Raw genomic sequence first — 21,449 nt, 5'->3', positions numbered from 1 at the left:
AATTTTCGCTGTTTATTTCCCCTTGAAATATGTCGTATAATCTATTCTCGTAATAAAAATATATATAACAAAAGGAGGGAGAAGCCTAAGTGATATTTACATTCACCTTTAACTACCTAATTTATTAGGTATTGTCTAGATTTCCTGCCAATCATTTCATAACGTATATATTAGCAGCTGTCACCACGCTGACATTGGCAGCGTTGCACTCCCCCTAGGCCACCACACTCCACAGCATTCAGTTTACTGTCTTCTTTCAAGGTGAAACCATGTCGGATTCGCGCCTGTCCAATTCCGCCGCTTTTAAGCCCATGCAAAGGGCCCTGTGACCTCTACCCCCTACTAAACCTCGTGTGGAAAGGGGTAAAGGGCTAAGTGACTGCTGTGGAACGTGAACTGGCTAATTTATCAATGAAAATGATGGAGAGTGACTACGATCTTTCTGGTGACTAAAACAGCGCAAGTGGAAATGTAAATAATGTGTAAACAGCAAGTGAAAGCAATGAATGTAAATATAAGTGAACAGTGGAAAACGGTTTTATAAATTACTGCAAGTGACAGTGCATAACACAGTGTAAATAAAATAGAAATGTAAATAATGTAAATAAAATACAGAATGTAAATAGAAATGTAAATGAGTAGTAATATAAGAATACGAGTATATATACTAGGAGTAATGAAAGTGAAAGTATCACTCTAGCATGTATGAATACTATGAGTTATGAAAGTGAAAGTGACAGATTCACTCTCAATGCTAGTATACAGGACGAGAAAGTGAATGTTACGTATTTTACTGAAAGAGAAATTGAATGCCTACAGTGACAATAAACGACTATTACTGAAGGAAACTTATGGATAAAGACTGCAGATATATATAAGTGTTTTATAGTAATAGAAACATAAAGTGTGTGTTTTTATGAATAATAAATGACAGAACACCAGCGGCGAACAAGTGCAAGTGGGAAGGTCATACGCGCTCATAATTTTCAGTGCTTTCACAGTGTTTTTTTTTTTGGAGTATGGATTCCAAACTACTTGAAAATCATAGAATAGCATTTCTAGTGATAATATCAGGCTGTGGTAATCATATTACGGGCTGTTGGGAAGTGTAAAGTGGAGACCTCGTTACCCAACTTCAGAGGTCTCCACAAGTCCTACGGTACTCGACGAAGGCTCAACAAACATCCCAGGAGAAAGTTGAAGGTATGTGCCATGTGCATATGTATTTTTAATATTCTAGGACTAATAACTGATTTTTGGCAAATATTTTTAGAGAGTCTGTCGGAGGGCGAATATGCCCGCGGGACATGCAAGTCAAGCCAAAACAACCCCGCGGTTTAGGGGTTAAATGGGACCAATGTGTATATGTGTGTATATATATATATATATATATATATATATATATATATATATATAAATATATATATATATATATATATATATATATATATATATATATATATATATACTGTATATATATATATATATATATATACACACACACACACATATATATATATATATATATATATATATATATATATATATATATATAAATATACAGTAACCCCTCCAATATCCGGATCAATAGAGCCATCGGTAGGTTCAGTTATTGGTTTCGTCCGGATATTGGGCCCCAGCTTATGGACTTGTACTTATGGACCCTAACTCAGAGAAACACCTATACAACTCCCTCTGGACATGCATAGCACCTATTTAACACCCAAATCACACCAATAAGGCACATAAATGACTGAAATAAATGCAAAAGAAACATAAAATGAGGGTTTAGAAGTATGTTCATACATTAATAAACATTCTGGTACTTATGGACCCTAACCTAGCCTAACTCTGAAAAACACATTCCTACTGCACATGCATGAGGTAAGTATAGTATGGAAAAAAGTACAGTAAGAAACATTCTGGTAAGTATAGTATGGAAAAAAGTACAATATGAAACATTCTGGCTACTTACAGCAAGTCCCTGGCCACCTTGATGAATAACCGCCTCCTCTCGGACTCTGACAGTAAGAACAATTTCCTGAAGCACTTGCAGTACACTCTTCCTGAAGTCTTGCACTGAACTTAGTCAATAATACACAGAAGTCCGTTCTCTTCACAGTGTTCACTTTAGTCCAAATAATGTTCCAGTTAACTTTAGTGTTGCACATTAACTTTTCCCAATCTTTTCAAAATTTCTAAAGCCAAAACAAAGAAGGTTAGTTACGTTAAATTTTGTTTCCACTGAATCTTTTCTCTCATTTCGAAAACCTTAACACAACACACCGTTTTTTTCACTGCACAACACTCAAAATTCCCGTGTGGTCTAGTGGAGAAGTTCTTGCTGTTTATTCACTGTCAGAGTCCGAGAGTATCACTGGCAGGCGACCAAGGGGTGCATCGGTGGGTCGTGGTGATGGCGTACCGACTACAGAAGACTCTGAAGAAAGCCGCAAACTCACATCGAGCGGTGACTCCACTGCAGCTGATGTGGCTCGGAGCATGAGGAACTGTCTTGGGGAGGAAACGGAGTGGAACCAGGGCTTGGCACAGCGGGGGTCACGGGCCTGAAAAAACTGTCAATCGTTGACTGACGCAAGGACCGACGATTCTGGCGATTGATGATGCGCTGCCGGAAAGCACGCACTTCCTCCACGAGTCCCAAGGGCCCCATCTCCCTGTCGCAGTCCGGGTGTTCCAGGTAGTCTAGGACGAACTCTAGATGTTCCCGGAGTGCGCTCAGCTTGGGGATGGCTGGAGTAGTGTCCTACTGAGAGGAGTCCGCATCATCATCGCCTTCGTCGTCGGAATCTTCAAGTTCGGGACTGACACCAGCAACCGAAGACGCGATCTCGATATCAGACATCGTCTGATACCCAGGATCGCCCTCGTCGTCGTCCAACCACTCACGAACATCGTCCACATCAACATCGTCGCCGTGCGTACGTAGCCGTGCATGGAAGTCATCCACGTCAAACCCTAGAAAATCGTACTCCACATCTGTTCCGAGAAGCAGACGAGACCAACCATTTTCAAGAGTTTTCACAGGGACTTCCTTCCATGCACTAGCCCAGTTGTACAGCGCAGACTTGATGTTGTAGCGGCGAAGGTTTTCCAAAGTCCGCTTGCCTCGAGTGTCACGTCCTTCCCTGCGCTCGTCCTCGTCCTCGAGAACAACCATCACCTCGTCCAGGAACTTCCGACGGTACAAGCGCTTTGTTGCCACGATCACTCCTTGGTCCATGGGTTGAATGAGAGTAGTCGTATTAGGTGGCAGAAACATGCACCTAATACGACCATTCTCAGCAACCAAGTCCTTGTCGCATGGGTGGGCAGGTGCATTGTCGAGGAGAAGGAGAGCCTTTACCTGGTCGCGAGGGATTCCCAGTGTCTTCGTCTGGTACTGGATGACCTCCTTGACGAAGTGACGGTGAAACCAGTCTTTGAAAATCACAGCTGTGAACCATGCTTTCAAAGAATGGTACCATACGACAGGAAGGACATCCATCACCCCACGAAGGCACCGAGGCTGCTTTGCACGGCCAACAACAACGGGCTTAAGCCGGTGCATGCCGTTAGCACTGGCACAACACAAAGCAGATATCCGTTCCTTAGAAAGCTTGCGGCCAGGTACACGCTTCTCCGTCTCATCGGCTAGAGTGTTCGTTGGCACCGAGCGATAGAATAGGCCAGTTTCGTCTGCGTTATAGACTTGACCGAGAGTGAGGCCCTCCCTGTCGATCAAGCCTTTCACCTTGTGCCGAAACTCGTCAACTCCATCCTCGTTAGCGTCCAATGCTTCGCCATGTGCTTTACGGTTAGTAAGGCCATGTCGCAACTTGAACGCGAAGAGCCAACCCTCGGATGCCTTGAAGTCTAGGGCGTCGTGAAGCCTTGCAAACTTCTCAGCAGCAGCCTTCAGCTCCGTTCCACGTACCATCACACCAGCTGCACGTTGCTTTTGGTACCAAATCAACGTGGATCGGTCGATTTCTGCAAACTTGGGGGTAAACATAACCTTCCTTTCCACGTTGCGTTTGCTTCTCGACGAGAAGTCAGCCGTGTACTGCATGAGTTTGTCTCGGGAACGTTTGATATCGAACAAAGTCGACCGGGCCAGGTTAAACTCGCGGAGAATGCATGAAGAAGACCAACCCGCATCAACTTTCTCCAATACAGTAGAACCTCTTTGGTCCGGACCCCTTTAATCCGGATTTCTGTTAATCCGGACAAAATTTAAAAATAATAAGCTCCAAAAATATGTTGAAAGTAATTCTAAAGTCATTTTCAGTATCGGCGCGGAAAGCGATCGTCATTCATTTAGTCTCAGATCACGCTAGGTCACAACATGGGCGCCTGTTTAAACACACACTAGCATTCGTTCCATCAACTAGTTCACCAACCATTTATATTTTTACGCTGTATTTCAAAAGTTAATCCTCCTTACAATGCCCCTTAATGCAAGTGTAGCTTCTGTAATGAATAAAGGTGTTAAAAGGAGGAGTTTGCTTGCACAAAAATGGGTCAGAATATTCTGCAGTGTTTAGTGATTACTGTAGGTTACTTTTTGTACTTAAATGTGCTTTACTTGTACATCAAACATTAGCTTCTTGCCCATATGGGTGTTATCAATATGCCAAAGATGACAATGTATTTTTTGCCTACATAAGTTTTATTTTCATTCCAAATATTACATTTAATTAATTAATTAATTTTTTTGCCTACACGGGCCTTAGTCACTTACTACAATTTAAAATGTAGGCTAGTTTCTTGTCATGGCCTTACCTGTAAATTATGCAATACAAAACTGTCATACATGATTAGTTTTGTTATTTTAGTATCCTTTCATCTTTTGCAGTTACGTAGGGTTGACATATGCCACATATGTTAATAATTAACAAACATACCATATGTAGATAGAGTTTGGTATGAACTGGAGATTACCCTGATGGTCCGGACAATCTGCTAATTCGGACAACCCTTCCCCCCATATAGTCCGAATGAGAGAGGTTCTACTGTATCTCTCTCTTCTTTTCCAGAGTCAACACCACTCTCTTCCTTTTCTCAGGTGGCGGGGCCATCATCACACACACTAAGAGGAGGGCAGAGAGCAGCAGGAGGCCTTGCAGCAAGTACGGCACCACCACAAAAGCGAGCACGTGGGCAGCCATTGCGAAGAGCGTAGGTCCAGTCGCGGTGAGAGACAGCCGGGAAGTGGGGAGGATGCAGCGGCGCTCTATCGGACGTCGGAGGAATGACGAACCAAAACAATGCTCTCACGCGGCGCGCGTGGCAAGTTCAAATTACGGACGGCAAAAAATCGATTTATTTTTTTATTTTTTTGGATTTTCGGACCATTTTGGGAATGTTTGATCCCAGGACGATAAGGTTCGGTTAGTGGGGATGTTCGGTTATTGGGCGTCCGGATATTAGAGTGATTACTGTATATATATATGTATATATATATATATATATATATATATATATATATATATATATATATATATACCGTATATAAACCTGTTTTATATATATATATATATATATATATATATATACTAGAGAGGTGGTGAAGTGGGCAATGAGAAAGCTTGGCTTGGAGGAGTGGCTGGTTAGGGTGGTTATGGCCATGTATGTGGGTGCTCACACCCAGGTGAGAGTGAATGGTGATTTGAGTGATGAGTTTTCCGTGAATGTTGGTGTGCATCAGGGGTCAGTCTTGAGTCCCATGTTGTTTATCATGGTACTTGAAGCCCTTTCACGTGACTTTAGAAACGGACTCCCGTGGGAGTTGTTGTATGCTGATGATTTGGTGTTGATTGCAGAGAGTGAGGGGGAGGCGGAGGAAAGGTTTAGGAAGTGGAGAGATGGTATGGGGCAAAAGGGTTTAAGGGTAAATGCAGATAAAACAAAAGTGATGATATCTAGGGTTGGTGGCGGTACTGTCAAAGACGAGGGAGAGTGGCCATGTGCAGTTTGCCACAAGGGCGTGGGAAGTAATTCCATCTTGTGCGGTGTGTGTGATAAATGGGTGCATAAGAGATGTAGTGGTATCAGAGGTACACTGCGAGATAATGCTGATTTTATGCGTACGGCGTGCCGGGGTGAGCAGGTGGAGATCGTCAGACGTGAAAGGATTGAACTTGCTGGTGAATCTCTTGAGTGTGTGGAAGAGTTTTGTTATTTAGGAGACATGTTGTGTGCTGGAGGTGGGGCTGGAGCTAGCTCTGTGGCTAGGGTGAGAAGTGGTTGGAAGAAGTTCAGGGAGCTCTTGCCTCTCCTGACATTGAGGGGGCTCTCCCTACGTGCTAAGGGGTCTTTGTATGCAGCGTGTGTTAGGAGTGTAATGCTGTATGGCAGTGAGACCTGGGCAGTGAAGGAGGAAGACATTCGCCGGCTCAGACGTACAGAAATGACAATGATTAGGTGGATGTGCAGTGCGTCCCTGCGTCCAAGGCCTGGAGGGGCTGGGTTTACGATGGAAGAGTTGAGAGGTAGGATGGGACTGGAGTGTATTGGTGTTGTGATGAGGAGAGGTAGATTGAGGTGGTTTGGACATGTGGAGAGGATGGGGGATGATAATTGGGTGAGGAAGGTGAGAAGTGTTAATATTGGGGGTGGGGTTGTGAGGGGTAGACCGAGAAAGACATGGGACGAGGTCATTAAGTGTGACCTTAGGGTTAAGGGACTGAACAGGGAGGCTGCAATGGATCGTGCAGCGTGGAGAGCCGCCATTAGGTGACCAAGGCCGACACATGCAAGCATGTTGGAGCCTTTAAAAACGAACGAAAACGAACGAATATACTGTATATACATACAGTCAACCCTCTGCTATAACGGGTCTTGCTATCACTATTTAATGCTATCATGAGCACCTAAAAACCTGCCAAAACACGTCTATCGCGATCAAAATGCACGCTATCACGAAAAAAGGGAAAAGAAAAAATTGAAAAAGTTTCAAAAAGCCTGCGCAAAGCGTCATCACCCAGAGCGGCGGGTTCCCGCGCTCGTCGGTTGTGACGTCACGGCACTGTGATTGGCCACAAACCGGGGAACGATCCCCTGGAACTTAACAAGCACGACCAGTGGGTCACAGGTGTGGACAAAAGCCATTTTAAGTGCTCGCACAGTGGCAGACACACCTCGGCCTCGTCTTCCTACCATTGCACAACGTAATGCAGCAGCACCTAAAAGGGAAATTAAAATACGAAAGACCTTAAATTACGCTCAGAAACTCGAGATAGTGAAGTTAATAGACTAGGGAGAAACAAAAGTCAATGTGGGAAAGAAATTTGGGATAAATGAATCGACAGTGCGTGGTATTTACCGATAGCGTGACCATATCAAGGCCCATATGAAACTTGCCCAATCAGAAGCTGGTGCTCAGGCTATGCGAAGTGGAAATCAATTGCTCCTCAAGACTGAACAACTGCTACACCGATATCTGGAGAGGCAGGCGAAGCGAAACTTAGCAGTTGATATACGTAAAATTACGAAGACTGCCAAGGAAATATATGTGTCTGTGGCTCGTAAGATGTGTGTTGAACAACCACCAGTGTTTCTAGCATCGAAAGGGTGGGTAGACAAGTTTATGTCACGGCATAAGGTGAAAAGTGTGAAAATATCGGGCGAAGCAGCAAGTGGGGACACGAGTGCTGCATGTGATTACCCAGAATCGCTGAGGAAAATTATCCAGGAAGGTATGTACACTCGCGATCAGATTTTTAATATGGATGAAATGAATTTTTACTGGAAAACAATGCCTTGCCAAACATTCATCACTTGCAAGTCAGAAAAAGTTCGTGGTAGGAAAGCCATAAAGGAGCGATTCACCCTCCTGCTCGCTATGAATACGTCAGGAACATGTCTCCTGAAACCTACAGTTGTGTATTGTGCAAAAAGACCCAGGGCCTACACAGGATACTACATGGACAAATTAAATATGCACTAGATAACATCAAAGAAGGGGTATATGTCTGCCAAGCTTTCCAGTGACTGGTTAAAAGATTTGTTCATTTCCCAAGTGGAAAATTTTTGCAAGGAAAACAACGTAAGGTTCAACATTCTCCTGCTTCTCGACAATGCCCCTGAACATTCACCACTTCTAAGGGACGCGCATCCTAATGTAAGGGTCGAGTTTCTGCCACCAAATACAACTGCCTTGATCCAGCCCCTCAACCAGATCATATCAGTTGTGAAGGCTTCTTATTCTGCAAGGCAGTTTAGGCAGATGCGGCAGGCAACACAAGACACTGCCCTTATCCAGCAGTTGCTTGATAGTGAGGATGAAGATGAGGCCATTATTCAATAGGATAATGAGTCGGAGCAAAAGGTGATTCGTTATTGGAAAAATTACAGTGTGAAACAGGCTATTGACTTGATGGTAGACTGCTGGAACAATGTTACTCCTGCCACTATTCACCATGCCTGGCGTAACATTTTGGAGGGTCTGCCTGGGGACTGTCGCGTGGCGGTACCTGGTAACCCACAGACAGTTGAGGCAGAGGCTGAGGCAGCAGCGGCGGAGGCAAGGCAAATTCCCGGAGCTGGCTTTGCCGATATTACTGGCCAGGATATTCGGGAAATGATATAGCCTCCTCCAGTTACTGCTGATGAAATAATTGATGATGAGGAGACACAGGAACAGGACATCACAGGAGAGGATGAGGAGGTTGTTTATTGTATTTTTATCTATTCATTTATTTTTTTTTATTTATTAATTTATTTATTCATTTTTTTATTTTTATTTATTTATTTATTTATTTATCTCTAACGTCCGTAATTCACTCCTTCCTTTCTCAAACTTGGCATCATGGGAGGCGTGAAGAATTATCCATGGCGGACATCAAGAAGATGATAGACTTGGATTACCAGCTTCGCCACCTCCTAGAGCAAGATTCAACAGCCAACAGTGAAGCAAGGTGCTCCCATATTAGCCTGGAACTTGCAGGTTATGAGGAACAGTATCATGCGCACATCAACTCCCTGCACCAGTGTCAGATCACCGATTTCTTACGGCGTCGCAATGAGGCACAGTCGGCCCCGCAACCAGAACCTGAACCAATGCCAGGACCATCCCACCAGCCCTCTGTCCTTGATGAGCCCTGTGACTCTGAGGGCTTCTCTAGTGCTACAGCTGATGAAATTCTTGATGAAACAGAGGAGCGTAGGTCTGGTCAATGAGACTCCAGCCAAGCCTCAGAGCCTACCCAACCATGTAAGTCTGGCAGCTGTCCTCATCCCCAGTAAAGATTAATAAAATTGTGAAATACTGTACAGTAAGTGTTTGTTTCTCCTTGGATCGTGATTCTTTTTTTTGATGTTTGTTTAAATGTTAGCGTTTCTTATTACTGTTCGAAAACTTGGTAAAAAAAGTGGCAAAAATAGGTCAAATATGTGATCAACTCAGTTGTCCAGGCACCAATTATAATTATTACCATAGGTTTGTCAGTTCTGCTATAGCGAATTCTGCTATGACGGTATAATTCAGGCACCAATTAGGTGTGATAGCAGAGGGCTGACTGTACTGTATATATATATATATATATATATATATATATATATAATACATACAGTATATATATATATATATATATATATATATATATAATACATACAGTATATATATATATATATATATATATATATATATATATATATAAAAAACAGACAGCATATATATATATATATATATATAATAAAGACAGAATATATATATATATATATATATATATATATATATATATATATATATATATATATATATATATATATATATATATATATATATATATATATATATATATATATATATATTTTCCCTACGTGTCAAGTGGGGTTGGTGGAGGATTAGTGCCCCTCCCTGTAAAACAATTAACTCTGGGCCCTTGGCCACCCTGTTTGGGATACGTGGCATCTGGCAATGAATGAATGAATATATATATATACACAGTACTGTGATCCCATTAATATCTGATGTAACAGAGCCAAAGGCATGTCCAGAAAGTGGGTTTGTCCGGATACTGGGACCCTGCCTCCTGGACTGGTGCTTATGGACCCTAACCCAGCTTAACTAAAAAAAAACACCCACAAAACTCCCTACTGGACATGCATAGCACCTATTTAAGACCCTATTCACACAAATAAGAGACAGAAAACATGAAATAAATTAAAAGGAGCCTGAGAATGAGGAATTAGAAGTGAGTATGGAAAATATTTAGCAGTGTGCAGGGCACTTACAACACGTCCGTGGCCATTATGAGATTAATCCGCCTCCTCTAAGGCTCTGGCAGGGGTGAAAATGCTCTTGAATCACGTACAGTACTTCAGTATTGTTTTCGTTTTTGATTGCTCCAACATGCTTGCATGCGTCAGCCTTGGTCACCTGATGGCAGCTCTCCATTTTGCACGATCTATTGCAGCCTCCCTATTCAGTCCCTAAACCCTGAGGTCACACTTAACGACCTTGTCCCGCGTCTTTCTCAGTCTACCCCTCACAACCCCACCCCTAATATTAACACTTCTCACCTTCTGCACCCAATTATCATCCCTTATCCTCTCCATATGCCCAAACCATCTCAATCAACCTCTCCTCATCACAACACCAATACACTCCAGTCCCATCCTACCTCTCAACACTTCCATCGTAAACCCAGCCCCCCCAGGCCTTGCACACAGGGACGCACTGCACATCCACCTAATCACAGTCATTTCTGTACGTCTGGGCCAGCGAATATCATCCTTTACTGCCCAGGTTTCACTACCATACAGCATTACACTCCTAACACATGCTGCATACAAAGACCCCTTAGCACGCAGGAAGAGTCCTCTCAATGTCAGGAGAGGCAACAGCTCCCTGAACTTCTTCCAACCACTTCTCACCCTAGCCACAGAGCTAGCTCCAGCCCCACCTCCAGCACATAACATTTCTCTCAAATAACAAAACTCTTCCACACACCCAAGAGATTCACCAGCAAGTTCAATCCTTTCACGCCTGACAATCTCCACCTGCTCTCCTCTACACGCTGGATGCATAAAATTAGCATTATCTTGCAGTCTACCTCTGATACCACTACATCTCTTGTGCACCCATTTATCACAAACACTGCACAAGATGGAATTACTTCCTATGCTCTTGTGGCAAACTGCACATGGCCAATCTCCCTCGTCTTTGACAGTACCACCACCAACCCTAGATATCATCATTCTTGTTTTATCTGCATATACCCTTACACCCTTATGCCGCATACCAACTCTCTATCTATCTATCTATTGCCAGATGCCTCAATCCCGTTTGGGGTGGCCACAAACAAATCGCCTCCAAGTCACCCTGTCCCCCGCCATTTCACTGCCCTGCTCCCAACTCACACCCCCCTCTCTCATATACCTCTCAACCCCATCCCTCCGTCTCATCCTCGGCCTCCCCCCCTCCCTCTTCCCCCCTCCACCTCACTCACATACACTCTCTTCGTCAGTCTTTCACTCTCCATCCTCTCCACATGGCCAAACCACCTCAGTGTGTTCCTCATAACACTTCCTATCACATCCACATCCACACCACAACGCTCCCTTATATCCTCATTCGTCAGCCTGTCTCTCCATGTGACTCCACAGGCTCCTCTTAAATAACTCATTTCCACTGCTCTCCCTCTTGACTTGTGTCCTTCCAACAACGTCCAAGCTTCACTTCCATACGTTAGAGTTGGTATCACAATACTGTCATGTAGTAACTATTTCACTTCCATGCTCACTTCCCTGTTTCTTATCACTGCTTTCAAAGAACCAGCAACCTTTCTTCCCTGCTGTACCCTTTCAAGCACTTCACCCTCCGAACCTCCATCCTTACTCATCACACTACCCAAGTACTTAAACATACTCACATTTTCCAATTCCTCACCATCCAACCTCACTGTACATTCACTGACTTCACCTCTCTCAAAGACCATCACTTTACTCTTCCCTACATTCACCTTTAGATTCCATTTCTTACACACTCTCCCAAACTCATCCACCAAGCCTTGCAGCTCCCCTTCGTCTTCACTCAACAACACAGTATCATCTGCAAACCAACTCTCCATTTCCTAAATCTTTCTTCCGCCTCCCTTTCATTCTCTGCAATCAACATCAAATCATCAGCATACAACATCTCCCATGGAAGTCCATTTCTGAAGTCACGTGAGAGGGCTTCAAGTACCATGATAAACAATATGGGACTTAAAACTGACCCCTGATGCACACCAATGTTCATGGAAAACTCATCACTCAATTCGCCATTCACTCTTACCTGGGTGCGAGCACCCACATACATGGCCATAACCACCCAAACCAGCCACTCCTCCAAGCCAAGCTTTCTCATTGCCCACTTCACCACCTCTCTAGGAACTTTGTCAAAGGCCTTTTCCAAATCAACAATAACAAAATACAGATCCCTTTTCTTCCCAATATATTTTTCCTGAAGCTGTCGACCAATGAATATGGCATCAGTGGTCCCCCTGCCTGGCATAAACCCAAACTGCATCTCATCAATATTCACTCTTTTTCTAATCATACCTTCTAGAACTCTCTCCATTACCTTCATTATCTGGTCTAAGAGCTTTATACCTCTATAATTTCCTCTTTCCAGGGCATCACCCTTCCCTTTATACACATTTACAATTACACTCTTCAACCAATCATCTTGGACAACACACTCATATATAATCACATTTATCAAGTCAGTGACTAACCTCACCCCTATATCTCCTGAGGCCTTCAACATTTCAGCAGTCAACCCCGATACACCTGCTGCCTTCCCCACCTGCATCCTGCCTACTGCCTCACTCACAGTAGCATGATCAATCAAAGGCCAAGGGCTAAACACTGGATCTGCTGGCTCTAAACCTTCCCTGTCCCAGTCGAACTCCTCATTCAACAAAAGGTTATAATGCTCTCTCCATGCATCTTTAATATCCCCACTGTTCACCACTACCCTTTCTTCATCATTCTTCACGCACTGCTCACCAGTAATATACTGATTATCGCTCTTCACCTGATTTGCCACCTTATATATCATACTTTTCCTTTCCCCATGGTTTAGGTTATCAAGTAAAAGTCTCTGTAACTCAGACTTCACCCTGTATACATCTCTTCTAGCCCTACGCTTGGCAGCCAAGTATTCCTCCTTGTTACCACCCTTCTTCCATTCCCGGAAAAGCCTTCTTTTCTCCTTAACTGCAGCTTCTACACCCTCATCGCACCACCAAGTTACTTTATGTCTTAGTGGGCCTCTAGTCCAACTGCATATTACATCAGTAACTCTCAAGAGATTGTTCTTGAGGGCTCTGTACTGTTCATTAACGCCTCTGTCTATGGCTCCCTGTTCAGTCACCACTCTCCTCAACTAACTATAGAAGGCATCCCTTACTACTTGGTTTTCCAGCTTCCATATTTTCCTCCTGGGTACATAAGTCCTCTTTTTCATCACTCGTTCCTTAAGCACCATATCACAAACCAATAGTTTGTGCTGCTGCACACACTCCTCACTTCCTATAACTTTAACATCCCTCACTAACTTCCTATACGCCCTCCTAACCAGAAAATAATCTATCTGAATGCTATTTCCTCCAGACTCATACGTGATTCACCTACTTCCTCTTTTCCTAAAATGTGTGTTGCAGACAATCATGTTCGTTGCCTCCCCAAACTCGAGTATCCTTTCCCCTTCCGCATTCCTTATACCATACCCACATCCCCCATGTACTCCTTCATAACCTTGAGCTGCTTCACCCACATGACCATTTAAGTCCCCTCCCAAAACCACTATCTCATCATCCCGCATACCACCTACTACACGTATTAAGTCAACCCAAAATCTATCTTTCTCTACTTCATCCAAGCCTGCCTGTGGAGCATATGCCGATATAATTGCAGTTATCATTCCACCAACCAGAATTTTTACTACCAATATCCTTGCACAACATTCATAACATATTCCACCCATTTCTTTGCAACCATCACACCAACACCTCCATATCCGTCTGTCCCCCCCTGCCAAAACAACTTATAGTAACAATCCTTCCCAACGATCTTTCTGGCTGATCCACCCCTGTACTGGACTTCCTGCAAACATGCCACATCTACCTACCTCTTACTGAATGCCTCAATGACTTCCACTGTTCTTCCCCTCAAACTTCCCACATTCCATGAACCCACCCTCATCCTCCTGGGCAATTTAATGTCCACAGGCTTGCTTTGAAACTTATTTTTAGTCATAGTCAGTATTAATAAAGAGGGTAGACATATCACAGGCCCCACTCACTGCACAGTCCCAGGTCCAGGCAATGGATCTGGGACCCCTAGCCCACCAGCTTACCAGCAGCTGTGGCAGTGACCTCAGGGCACCCTGCAGGACAGCTGCAGGGACACCCTTCAAGCACGCCTCGGCACTGCAACTGCCCCGCCATTATACACCCCCTGATAGGGCAGCCTCTTGGGGCGTTACTCCCGGGTTCGGGCCCCTCTCTATTGGGCGGAAGCGGCAGCCTGCACTTAAATATCACATGGCTTGTGAGAATACAGTACCGTATAAGGCAAGAGGTACAAGTGCCGTCAGCATAGGGTAAAGTGCCAATAGTTCTCTACTCAGAAACAAACAAAACTATTTCTGTAGCACTTGTCCCTGACCATGGGATACAAGTAAATAATAGAATTACCTCAGAAATATGATTTTGTTGTTGATAAGAGAATATAGAGTATTTAATGTATGAGTACTTAGGTCCGGATACTGAGTTGCATTTAAGTGATGCATAAGTGACAAACGTGGTTAGATATTTACTTGGTGTCGAGTTGCAATGCCATGAATTAAATAGCTTGGTATATTTGCAGTAACTTGTTAGCTATAATAATGTAAATTTTCTGCACCTTGCTGTTAATATTAAAGTAGCTAACTGTCTTAAGTGTTTTGGAACCTTAGTGTAGGTAACAGTTATTTGTTGTAGTCCAGGAAGAAATTGGGCCAGAACGGGGTACAGTAATCCCGCATATTTCGCGGTAGTTACGTTCTTGTAACCCCCGCGAAAAGTCAATTCCGCGAATACTCTATTAACAATTGAAAACTTGCACTTGTGTCCACCATGCTGCCCATCACACAGTCCATGTCCATACTGATTGCGAGACAATTCGCCGTCAGACAATTCGCCGTCAAAACATGGACGATTCCCCTTCAGAACAATTCGCACCCTGGACGATTCCCCGCCATTCTATAAATATACTAATCAATACTTTCATCAATATACTTATTATTAATTAATCAATACTTTAATAACTATATTTCAGGGGGATCCAGCAAAGTCTATGTTCAGTAGCGTAGGTTCTGGATATTATTTATTAGTTGCACCTTTAGTCAATAATTAACTTGTTTCTTCCTCGCTGTAGTCGCCTTTGAATTATATTCTAGCGTCACCCATAGCTATCTTCATTAATGAAGGCAAATTGTTTTGTGTTTATTGTGACTGCGAATTGTCCCGAAACCTCCATACTCATCCCGAAATACCTTCTTACAAGATTGAAAGCACGTACTCCATTATGAAGGAAAAACGTAAACACCGTACTGTAATACACAATTATCTACACATTTATTAACAAAACAGTACAAAATAAAAAGATGCATTAACTGGTGATAACAAACACTCCCACGGTCGTTTCTTAGCTTGTCCAGTAACACAATTTTCTCTGCTAAGGTCATAACTTGATCGTTTTGTCACTTTGGAGTTCTTACTAATTGTATTATTAGCCTTTGGTGAGGCTGGCTTACGTCCTGGGGCCATGTGGAAAGCAAGTGGGAGGCAAGAGGCTCATATCATAGTGTGGTTACAACCACAACAGCCACTTAAGGCAGTCAGGCGTGGACTGAAGAATGCGAGGCAGAGAGCAGTGTTGCCATATCCAAACAACGAAATTATGCTAGGGCAATGAAAAAATTATGCTAGATTGAGCATATTTGTTCCAAGTAAAAAATAAATTATGCTAACTTGAAGCTAAATGATAAAATTCTATACATATTCGTGCAACATATTAATTATATATTGTTTACTATGAAAATATTAAAATGAACCTACATACAGTAAGAGGATAAATATCGGTATCTACCCATACTGCTTTTTCCCACGAAACTTACGTTTTTCTGATGGATTTTGATGTGATTCGTTCGATTTTGAGCATCATTTCCGTCGGAAATAACCAGATTTTGAGATATGACTCCTCCCCCATCCCCCTGAAATAATGAGGGATCTTTGGGGAATCGGGGGTTATAGGGAGGGGGGGAAACACAGAAAATGGTCATTTCCGACTGAAATGAAGCTGAAAATCGAATGAATCATACCAAAATCCATTGGAAAAACCTAGGTTTCATGGGTAAAGTACAAAGCTCAAACTTATCCTAACCTAACCGAACCAAACCGAACCTAACCTAAAACCTAACCTAACCTAATCCAACCTAACCTAACCTAACCTAATCCAACCCAACCAAGCCCAAACTGAAAGTAACCAACTATTCAAACATCTTCTTACCTTATTCGTCTCTCTCTCTCTCTCTCTCTCTCTCTCTGATTTGTAGCTTTTATAAAATTATTCTAAAAATATTCCATTCCATTCTAAATTAAGCTAGAATGATTCTAAAACTTCTAATATGCTAAAAAATATTCCAGACTCGAAAATTTGATCAAAATTATGCTAAAAGAATAAAATTATGCTAGATATGGTAACACTGGCAGAGGGGCCACGGGAAAGGGACAGAGGGTGGCGTGAGTTTACCGCGCTACAATTGGAAGCTGCGGGAATTTCAATTTTTTTTTTTTTCTGTATATTCAAGGATATTTTTGTTGAACTTATTAATGCTAAGAAAATCCGCGAGAGGGCAAAACCGTAGACAAAAAATCAGCAAAAAATGCGGGATTACTGTACTCAGTAATTTGTTGCCCTAACCTTAGTACTACAGGTTCTCTCTGGACTTGTCTCCCCAATCTTCACTGCTGCTGTAATGCTACCATAGAATATATTAGTAGCAGTCATTCATCATGCTCAGTGTGATGAGTGCAAAGTACACCATGGGATGTGGATGGAGTGGGGGGTACAACATACTCACCTAGCACTGACATTACCACAAAAGCCACAAACTCAGCCATCATGCAGAACTAGAGTAAATTTCACAGCACTACAGCAACAAGCGAGGCACAGGTGGGGGGAGGGGGGGAGATGGTCAGCTTGGAATGTCAGGTGGGCTATTCCGCAATGCATTATGACTGGCTGGCATGTGTTGATTAGCTGCGGGGTCTGCCTGCGGGCCAACTGGGTCCCGTGTCTGAGCCAGATGATACACATTACCGCTGGAAAATGCTTAGTACCATCGACTGCTTCCCGTTTCAACGACAGATACTACTAATTCCACAGGATATTGGTTTAATAGAACCAAGCAAAATGTGCTGGATATTGTGACGACAGATAACTGAGAGCTTACTGTAACAAGAATATGTAGTTAATAATAATAATAATAATAATAATAACAATATACTAATACTAATAATAACAACAACAACACATCAACCAACCTCAATAGATTTTTTTGGCAGTTTGATTTCACTAGAGGTAAAGAACTCAACATTTCGTGTGAGCTTGTGCGAGTGGAAATCCCGAACATGAAGAAGAAGTGGAGAGAGGATGGGGGCCCAGGATGAGGCCAGGGGGGATGCCACATCAGTCACCTGTAACATATATCATCATCACCACCACTGTCCTCAACATCAACTTCAATTCTCATTCATCATCATCACCACAACACCATCATCATGATCTTAATTCTATTCCTTACTAACCCTTATCATCAGCAAATTGTCATTATCATCCTCATCCTAATTTGAACAAAATCATTATCATCATCATAATCAATGTCAGTCATTATCATCATCCTGACTTTCTCTAAATGATCATCATTACAAACATCATTGTCATCTCATTGTCTTAATCCTACTTCTAACTAAATGATCAACATCCTAATCCTCTTTCACACAAAATTATTAACATCCTCACCCTATTTTGCACTGTCATCAACTTCCTAACCTTATTTCTCACTAATATAAAGGATGGATAGCATCCAGCTTTCATACAAGCCATAAAACAATGTCTGAAATGCAGGAGGATTTAACCAAGGCCCCCTAAAACACAAGGTCTTAGCCTGAACATGCAGCCTGCAGGAAGACGTCACAGAAGCGGGTGAACTATCGGTACCCCTCTGTCAGATCTGCTTGATGGACATATACCCTTCAGGGTGTCAATGTACAGGCATACCCCGGTTTAACTATGTAATTGGTCACATAAAACTCCTTCGTTAGGCGAGTTATTGTATATCGGGGTACTTTTACCGTGCAAAGTAATGTGGAGCGTTTACAAGCCTTGGGTTTCCCCCCAATCTAGCCCAAAACCCACCCAAATGTGCCCCAAAACAAGTTTAAAGCCAACCTAAATGGCCTAACAGCTGTCAAGAAAGCTAACCTACGCCTAACACCTGCAAATAACTCACTAAAACCAACAAATAAAATCTGAAAATCATGTATAAGTCTGGAAAAAAATCAAGCTTCGTAACCTGTACCCCAAAATGATGATGTTCACCCCACCTATGGCTAAAACACATTAATCTAAGTCCAAAAACAGTGTATAAATCAACCTAAACACACAATTTGTCTAAAATATCATCAAAATCAATATATAAGAAAATCGAAACCCATCGTTAAACCGGGGTTTGGCCATCGTTAGGCGGGGTATGGTGGTATTTCTAGCCCCATCGTTAAGCCGGGGTATCGCATGTAGGGGTATCGTATATCAAGGTATTGCTGTATATAGTAAAAGTCATATTATTCGGCATCTACGGGACCAAGCTAATGCCGAGAAACTGGATTTGCTGAATAATCGAAAAACCTACCCACTCAGTTCCTTAAATGTATTGGTGAACACAGTCATCACCACTTATGCTATTACAATTGTGTTTGGAAAGAGTACTGTATACTGTACAATACTATATTCAATACAGTACTATACCTGAATCTGAAATATACATATAAATTAGTGAACATATACAAATGTCATGACAGTAGGCCTACAAGTCATATAACACTACCTGGATGGCCGAAATGATACAGAATATTACCTACCCACTCAATACATCATTTGTATTGGTGAACACTGTCATCACTACTTATGTTATTACAAATGTATTTAGAGTGAGTACTGTATACAGTACTCACTCCAAACACAAAACAAAATAGCTGGAAAAATAAATAAAATAAATTGGAGGAATATGAATTGGTAAGGACTTTCGGATGAAAGTTAAACGTACATTTAGCACTCATTCTTTTGTTCGTTTCTGTGTTTATATGTGAAAGGGAGAGTATTGATGCAAACAATAATGTATTCCATTAACCCCTTAATAACCCCTGGCATTGAACAACCCTTTACAGTACCAGTGTCACTGATGTCTAGTTAGTGTGAGCTATAAAAAACTGTGAACAATTATGGGAAGGGTCACTCGTATGTTTACACGACTCTACGTTACCATTTCAAGCAGTCAAGCGGTCGCTTGATCTCAGATGTTTTCGCCCACTTGGTAAATGCACCGTAACTTTATCAATTCTTCTGTGAATCATTGCGAATTATAGCACGGAAGCCAAAAAAAAAAACACATTGCTAGGTGTGTCAGACAATTCTCTTCACATCTTAACCCCTTAACCGCGGGGGTCACTTTTGTGACGCTTGGGAGCAAGGGATCATACCGCGGGGCGTCACTTTTGTGATTCTGTGTTATTTTGAATTCACCCGGGCTTCCAAGTGGGGGCTTGTATCATCTATCAGTACTGCCAATGTCCAACACTAGTCAGCACTCCTTATCTCATCTGTACTCCCATCCATTGTTGACAATTTAGCCATTTCTCCCCGTTCTAGACTCCCCTCCCTACCCCCCCCTCCATTACCCTATCCTCTCGCCTGCCCGGCCATGCTACGCTTAGTAAATCTTCCCTAGAATTTTTCACTGATTTCATCCATTGAAATAAGCCCTATGCCCTATTCTTATACCAAATAATATATACAAAAAAGAAATAAGGCAAGTGAGAGTGCCATACACCTGGAATTGGCTAATTATCACCTGACAACACCTCACGTGCACTCGTTCGCTAATTTTCGCTGTTTATTTCCCCTTGAAATATGCTGTATAATCTATTTTCGTAATAAATATACATATAACAAGGGAAGAGAGAAGCCTAAGTGATATTTACATTCACCTGGAACTACCTAATTTATAATGTATTGTCTAGATTTCCTGCCAATCATTTCACTGCTATAAATTAGCTGTGTCAAGAGGCTAACGATGGCAGTAATGCTTTTCCCTAGGTAGGCCACCACCCCGGCCCACCCTTATCAGTTCACTCTCATCTTCCGAAGTGGAGGTACGTCTGTTCGCTCTTGCTAGCTTCAGGCACTTTTCACCCCCATGCAAAGGGCCCTGTGACCTTTACCCCCTACTAAACCTCCTGTGGAAAGAGGTAAAGGGCTGACAATTGATAAAAGAGTGACTACGATCTTTCTATTGAGTAAAACAGTGCAAGTGGAATTGTAAATAATGTGTACACAGCAAGTGAAAGTAATGAATGTAAATATACGTGAACAGTGGAAAATAGTTTTATAAGTTACTTCAAGTGACAGTGCATAACACATTGTAAATAAAATAGAGAACGTAAATAGAAATATAAATGAGTAGTATTATAAGAATACGAGTATATACCCTAGGAGTAATGAAAGTGAAACCTTCACTCTAGCATGTCTGAATACTATGAGTTATGACAGTGAAGGTGAAAGTGACATTCACTCTCAATGCTAGTATACAGGACGAGAAAGTGAATGCTACGTATTTTACTGAAAGAAATTGAATCCCTACAGTGACAATAAACTAATACTACTGAAGGAAACTTATGGATAAAGACTGTAGATATATATAAGTGTTATATAGTAATAGAAATATAAAGTGTGAGGGGTTTTATGAATAATAAATGACAGAGTACCAAGAGCGAACTAGCGCAAGTGTGACGGTCAGACGCGCTTGTAATTTTCACTGCTTTCACAGTGTTTTTTTTTTTGGAGTATGGATCCCAAACTACTTGAAAATCATACTGTAGAGTAGTGTTTATAGTGTTAATATCTGGCTGTGGTAATCATATTACGGGTTGTCGGGAAGTGTAAAGTGGAGACTTCGTTACCCAACTTCAGAGGTCTCCACAAGTCCTACGGTAACCGATGAAGGCTCAACAAACATTCCAGGAGAAAGCTGAAAGTATGTGCCATAAGCATATGTAATTTTAATATTCTAGGACTAATAACTGATTTTTGGCAAATATTTTTTGAGAATCGGTCGGAGCCCGAATAACCCCGCG

At 42.2% G+C, this 21,449-nt stretch overlaps 1 protein-coding gene across 2 annotated transcripts in view; it reads right to left on the bottom strand.

Moving 5' to 3' along the window:
* LOC145406675 (uncharacterized) overlaps positions 1 to 21,449 on the bottom strand; it is a 176,966-nt gene that overhangs the window by 87,255 nt on the left and 68,262 nt on the right. For both annotated transcript variants that reach the window (XM_080277769.1, XM_080277770.1), the window contains one exon: positions 17,583 to 17,735. In XM_080277769.1, the coding sequence (XP_080133895.1) occupies positions 17,583 to 17,735 (153 nt within the window). The remainder of the gene's footprint in view (positions 1 to 17,582; positions 17,736 to 21,449) is intronic.

The sequence above is a fragment of the Coenobita brevimanus genome, chromosome 71 (genome assembly GCF_032717465.1).
Source record: "Coenobita brevimanus isolate Jiangsu-jjx chromosome 71, ASM3271746v2, whole genome shotgun sequence".
NCBI classification, from domain to species: Eukaryota; Metazoa; Arthropoda; class Malacostraca; order Decapoda; family Coenobitidae; genus Coenobita; species Coenobita brevimanus.
The sequence above is the reverse complement of the archived record's forward strand: the minus strand, read 5'-3'. Positions and strand labels throughout refer to the sequence as shown.